The 7,158-nt window shown below is 43.3% G+C and overlaps 1 protein-coding gene across 1 annotated transcript; it reads left to right on the plus strand.

Moving 5' to 3' along the window:
* The first annotated feature begins 365 nt into the window (after positions 1 to 365).
* On the plus strand, positions 366 to 1,775 carry LOC134070291 (UDP-GlcNAc:betaGal beta-1,3-N-acetylglucosaminyltransferase 7-like). Its single transcript, XM_062526598.1, has one exon. It carries the CDS (start codon positions 423 to 425, stop codon positions 1,386 to 1,388), a length of 966 nt encoding a protein of 321 aa, XP_062382582.1. The 5' UTR covers positions 366 to 422; the 3' UTR covers positions 1,389 to 1,775.
* The last annotated feature ends 5,383 nt before the right edge of the window (positions 1,776 to 7,158 follow it).

Genomic DNA, 7,158 nt, shown 5'->3' on the forward strand with positions numbered 1-7,158 from the left:
TGTTGCCCCCCTGCGCTTGCAGTTTTAATTACAAAGTCCCGAGCCTTCGGGATTCCCAATGTGCGGCAAAGAAAGGAGCATTCTCAACCCGTACCATCTGTAGCCTATTTCATTCGTCTCGCTGAAGTGAACGCACTACTACAGCAAGTGGTCATAATACATGTAAATAATGAGTAAACACTGATGTTTTGTTGTCATAGCCCCTCATTTGACTTGCTTCCCCATCTGCTTTGCCCCTCAGCATGAAGATGATGACGACAAGAGTTCGGAAATACTGGTTTAGTCTGGTCAGTGCTGTGGCCTTCATCCTCTGCTGTGTGATGTTCAAGATGTACCACCACCTGAACGTCTCACTGGACTCCAAATTGTCCCCTAAGTTGTCCCCTCTCCACCAGATACATACTCGCCCCTTTTTGTCCAACATGTCTGATTGTGGCACTGCCTCTCCATTAGAGGGCGCTGTCCAACAGAACTTGACATGCTCTGCCAGTGACAGCACAGAGGTCATCCCATCACACCTGCCCCAGTCATACCAGGATTTCTTACGCTACAGGCATTGCCGAGCGTTCCCAATCCTGCTGACCCCTTCACCTTGCGAGGATGATCTCTTTCTGTTGTTGGTCGTGAAGTCCACAGCTGTTAATGTAGACCGCCGCGCTGCATTGCGGGACACCTGGGGTCACGCTGGTAGAATCAAAGGTCAAAGAGTTAAGCTGGTCTTCCTCATGGGCCGCTCCCATGACCAGGTGCAGGGTCACGACCTCCAGCAACAGCTGCAGTGGGAAAGCCGTTGCTATGGGGACATCTTGCAGTGGGACTTTGCTGACGTCTTCTTCAATCTGCCTCGGAAGGAGGTGGGATTCCTCAGCTGGTTCTCGCGTAAGTGCAGCAGTGCACAGTTTGCCTTCAAGGGTGATGACGACGTGTTTGTGAACACAGAGAATCTGGTTGATTTCCTGACAGCCCACAAGCCTGAGAATCACCTGTTTGCTGGATACATCCACAACCCCGAGCTGCCTTTACGAGACAGAAACTCAAAGTATTTTGTCCCTGTCGAGATATACCCAGAGGGGAAGCTCTATCCACCCTTTCCAAGTGGAGGTGGATATCTGATGTCGCGGCAGACTGTGTTGGGACTGAATGTGGCGGCCCAGAAGGTGAAGCTGTTCCCACTCGATGACGTATTTCTGGGCTTGTGTTTGGAGCAAATGGGTGTGGAGCTTACGCACCACAGAGGTTTTCTGACATTCGGCATCAGCAATGACCTGAAGCGCCCCTGTGTTTATCGCGAAATCATGCTGGTGCACCAGATGAACCCAGCTGAGATGCGGGACACGTGGTCGCTGATGCAAGACAGTCCGCCATGTGATAGTGGGAAAACATTTTGAGAGAATCCCAATTTTTTTTTACACAACACGTTGCATGACAAAAATACAAAAGACTAAAAATATTGTCCTTCAAATGGTTCTGTTATGACTTCACTTATTTAGAGCAGACAGTTAAATTATGTTTTAGTAGTGGGAAAGTTGGGATATGGAATATTGGGGGTGGGCATTGTGGGTCTGTCTGGACATAAGCTTCATATGTGTATGAATCCAATATAAATGATACGTTTAGCTCCAACTTCTATTCGCTCCTGTTAAGTTGCTTTTAGCACTATCAAGCAGACAGAAATGTATACAGTTGTAAGATGGTCTGCAGTACAAGTAAGTGGCAGCTGGTGTCCACAATGAACTCTGTTCATGAGCCAAATAGCCCCTTTTAGAGTACACATAAACAACTTCAGCCAAAGGTTCTTGTTAGCGGTGATCTCGTGATTCATGTGTTGCGCTTAATGAATAACACAAATGCTAATGTACTAATAAAGACTTTGCCTTTTCCGGCCTATAAACTGTGAGCAGTGTATTTCAATAACCTCCGCGCACAATAACAGCCTAAGTTTAATACACACAGCGAACATGGCATGTGTCATATGGCAACAGTTCTCCTCCTGTCCCAACTAAGGAGAAAATCTGTATTATAATTTCCCTGATTAGCTATAGCACAGGACAGTATACCCAAATGCATAGATGATTTTCCAATATCTTTTGACCGATGTGAGCAGTGTGAAGAGGTTTCACTGTGCAGGCTGGGAGACCTGTCAGGAGGGCATTGCAGTAGTTAAGTTGTGAGATGACTTCTGCCTTTAACAGGAGTTGGGTAGCTTCTTGATTCAAGTACTGTAAGTCCTGATTTTCCGTATGTTGTACAGTGCCCGGAGAAGCTGTGGATTGGAGAAGGTTAGTTGGTTGTCGAGAACGACTCCTACATTTCTTGCAGTCCTGGTCAATTTTGATGTTTATGTCACGATGTATGGTAGGTTTAGCTGGGAGGACCAGCAGTTCAGTTTTTGAGAGGTTTAGCTGGAGGTGGTGTGCCTTCATCCATGTAGATATGTCTGAGAGGCAATCCGAGATCCGTGTCGAGACCAAAGTGTCATTAGGTGGAAAGGACAGATAGAGCTGTGTGTCATCTGCATAGCAGTGGTATGAGAAGCCATGCGAAGGGGTAATGTCGAAATCGTAACTGACTTGATCCCCTCCTTTGGCATGTCCATCACATGGCAAACAATGTGGTTGGCAAGTATCTCTATACGGTCATAAAGTGGGATCTCAACATTTTCGCCAAAGTTATGACCATGTAGAGATGCTTGAGGTTACAACAGTCAACTCCGATGTATTTGTTATCATACTAGGGTTCATTACGGAGTTCCTGTCTGTATGTTGTGACACCAAAGCGCACGAGAAGCTTGGTGTTCCATTCTTTAGGTGGCTGTGATTGCATGAGCGTCTTCTTTGGCCTCTCAATGCTCAATTCAAAGCCAGGATGAAGTACACTAAGTTCACAGAGCTCACTGCTGTATTGAGAGGACCAAGTTTCTGCCCTAGTACCGAGACTGGTCAGAAAAGCATGGATGTTCTTGAGCGCTGGGTAATGAGCTGGTACAACAAGGCTGGACTGTGTGACTGCAAGTATAGATAGAGTATAGAGTGTCTTTTTTATGGAATATATTGACGTGTGAAGACGAATATCCTTTATAGGACAATAAAGACTATATATATTTAGATGGGCTCAAATTCCAGCTGTTCAAGCACACAGTTAAAAATGAACTGCGAGACCTGCCCCCATGTCGGGATGCACTTCAGCATCTGCTCAGAAGTTTGTATGTTTTGGATGTTTGCAAGTCCAAGGCTCCGTCCACACAAGAACAAAAGGTTTTGAAAACAATATTTTTTCATTCCATTTTCAAAAATGTTTTGCATCCTCATGGCATGTTTTTCTCAAGATATGGTATAAATTAGCTAAATTAGCTACAAAAGGCTGGTTCTGTTTGCACAGAAGTAGTTTTTTATTTTATACGTTGTTTCCTTGTTTACGCACTCAAAACCCTATCTTTTACCCGGAGTTAAGCACAGCTATTTCTACAGAATAGATGATTGTTTCCATTGTTATGACAAACCTGGATATACCACTTGTTATAAAAGTGTCGAGAATTCAATCCATAACACAATCCAGACAAAGTCAGAGTCAGGACCTCAATCCATAAAAACGTGAGCACAAGACCAGAGCGATGACAAAGAATTGTTTATGCCTCAAAACCCAGATTACTGCTAATAAGCTACAGTCTCCAATCATATTGGTCATGAGAAAATCAACATTATTTCAATGCCAAAGGTATGAATAATTTTGTTCCTAACTGTGTAATTGACGTAAGTCACTTTAAATAAATGTAAAATGAAACTGTGACAGTCTGTAATCTAAATTCCCTTACAGGCAAGAATATGCCTCTCTATGGAGGACTAACGACTGCTGTTGTGGGCGGCCTTGTGTTGCTACTTGTGTTGACCACCATACTGATGAGGGCCAGGAACAAGAAGAGAGAAAGTACAGTATACACACACCATATATCTTCACAATGTCTTGTAGTATACCATAGTCTACACAACAGTGATAATTAGCAAAGTCAGAAAATCAAGTACTATTTAGCGCACGCATGCACACACACACACACACACACACACACACACACACACACACACACACACACACACACACACACACACACACACACACACACTTAAATGGACTTCTAAAGTCGCCTTCAGGACACTAATTTTGTATTTATTTACATCTTCATTGTGTCTGGGACTTCCACATGAAATATTCTTTTTTTCATTCTCAGTGCCTCAAACATCACAAATGAACCCAAGAAATACGGAAGAGGTATGGAGCATCCTGCTAGCTATAGTATCAGTTTGTCTCTCTCTCTCTCTCTGTGTGTGTGTGTGTGTGTGTGTGTGTGTGCACCTAAGAGTGAGTGAGTGAGTGAGTGAGTGAGTGAGTGAGTGAGTGTGTGTGTGTGTGTGTGTGTGTGTGTGTGTGTGTGTGTGTGTGTGTGTGTGTGTGTGTGTGCACCTAAGAGTGAGTGAGTGAGTGAGTGAGTGAGTGAGTGAGTGAGTGAGTGTGTGTGTGTGTGTGTGTGTGTGTGTGTGTGTGTGTGTGTCCTTTTTGACTATTTTCACTCCACAATAGCCATATCTGGTCTCTTTCTACCCAGATCAATGGCATCTATGCAGAGATACAAGACACAGACAGCAATGCAGATATTCTCCAATCTCATCCAGCTCCAAGCAATCAGAGGAATCACCAAGACAGTGCACTTGTCATCAGTATGTACACCACAGCCAATCCAAGCCCAGAACAGCAACCTGCTTCTTCCCAGTCAGCCAATAACACTGAACCTGAGGAGATCAGTTTCATCTACTCTGTTGTATCCAATCCGATGCAGCCCACAGACATGCCAGCAGCCAATCAGAATTCTGAAATGGATGACACATACGTTCTTGCAACCAGTCCTATATCACCTACAGGCATGCCAGCGGCCAATCAGAATTCTGAAATCAATGACACATATGTTCTTGCAACCAGTCCTAGACATGCCAGTAGCCAATCAGAATTCAGAAATCAATGATGCTCACTCTCAAATACCACCAATCGAATACCACCTACAGACATGCCAGACTCCGGCAGCTTGGCCTTGACTGGGGTGTCTGTGCAATCCCAACTGCCAAACCCCCCTCCTGGAAGTTTTTTTTAATTGTGTAGTGTTTTGTAAAAGGCATGAGGCTGACAACATGCTACACTTTTTTCTTACCTAGGCAATTTTTTTGATCCATTTTTTGAACATGAAAAACAGCTTTTTTAGTTCTCGCTACAAGGAGTTTGAGGAGGCAGTTTGCCCCTGGGAGTAGTTGGACAGAGGTTATTGTTGAGATGGATATGTCTATGCAAAAATATTCAAACTTATCTTGAATGAGCGACTGTTAAAGTGTGTGGCTCAGCCCAGGCAACACTGACAACCTCAGGCCAGGCAACACTGTGCTGTGCGGACCCCCTGCAGTCTCTGGTGGCCCCTATTGGGGTCCCCGGACCCCACGTTGGGAGCCACTGGCCTAAACTACACTGTCGGTCATTAAGAGAACATAATGAATGTGTTGTTGTAGCTTTGTGTGACCCAGATATCACCAACTTTCATTTTATACCAATCACTTCTCTTGGCTACCTCCACTTTCCCTGTCCTCATGGCTGCAACTTGTTTGTGCTTTTGAGCGGCATGTTCATCAGGTCCCGGAGCTGCCTGAGCCTCCATATCAACAATGAATGAAAATGAGCTTATTATCAATTCGAGCGAGTAGATAGATAGATAGATAGATAGATACTTTATTGATCTCCAAGGGGGTCCCAGCAGCTTAAGACACCACACACAACATACATTACAATGTAAACAGGAAAATACAAAGCAAATCAACAAGTCAACATGACTAAAGGAGCAGTAAAATACTATAGATAAAGATGTGCATGAATGTACGGACGATTGGTACTGTGATCCAGTATGAGGTGTGTGTCAAGTTGGCAGTGCAAATAAGTCCAACAGTGCAACAGTGCACGATTAAATTCTTGTGACCAGCAATAAATATATACTAAAAAACATCTGGCCCTTTAATGTTCTTTGTCTGTGTAGAACATCTCAGAGACACATCTTACATGCACTTTAGTATCCCGGTTATGAGGCTTATCCCGATTTGATCATATCTAGGATATGGTGTTTACATGAACACAGAGATACCCGGTTATTAATATCCCTGTTTACATGACAAATAACAGTATTCCGGTTACCAACAATAAAGTTCTATTAACACTCCGTATCCCGGTTACTAATGTAAGACGTGTTTTGCCTGAGAATCCGGCATAAGGTGTATACATGGAACAGTATCCCGGTTTCTCTGGGAGTACACCACCTAGCATAACCGGGACACTCGTTACCGGGATAAGGGCTTATCTGGGGTTCCAAAATCGGGGTATGATGTTTACATGTGCAAATACAAAACCGGGATACTTCAAAACCCCGATCATAACCGGGATACTAAAGTGCATGAAAACGCTCTCAGAGTTACTGTTAATAAAATATAACTTTTGGAAAATAGGTACATGTTCACTACAGCTTCATGAGAATCACCTATGTACTTATGTATTGTTATATGACCAACAAATACATAACGTACTGTACCTGTTTTACTGTACGGATTTCGATTTCTAAACACCGTATGTGCCAGAAACAGGTCCACTCTGCAAAAGGTTGTGGTCCGTGCAAAATCTGCAGACACTCATGTCAGAGCACCCGAAATATAAAGATGAGACCATATTCTTGACATTTCTATGGATGCATGATTATTTACGCATTATTTACGATTATGTCCTTTATAAAAATCCCCGTTGGGCTAAAGAGAGCGTTATGTAGCCTGTCTTTTTCAGTCATGCAGTGCTTGTACCATACAGGGTACCATGAATGTTTACTGGAAAATGTGGCATGTTTTTTTCTGTTTTAAAAACCAAAATAGAAAAAGAAAAAAAGTAGGGAAAACGACAAACGAACGAAAAAAAATGACATTCCATCACACTGCAAAAATGACATTTACCAGCAGTAACCTACTAAACAAAGCACATAGCACCACCTGTTGGACAGGATGAGAAATATCCTGACACCAATTATGGCTTGAGACATTGATTAACAACCATTTAGTCAACCATCACATAAAAACACCTTATTTCATAAAATAG

Source organism: Sardina pilchardus, chromosome 22, assembly GCF_963854185.1.
Source record: "Sardina pilchardus chromosome 22, fSarPil1.1, whole genome shotgun sequence".
Taxonomy (NCBI): Eukaryota; Metazoa; Chordata; class Actinopteri; order Clupeiformes; family Clupeidae; genus Sardina; species Sardina pilchardus.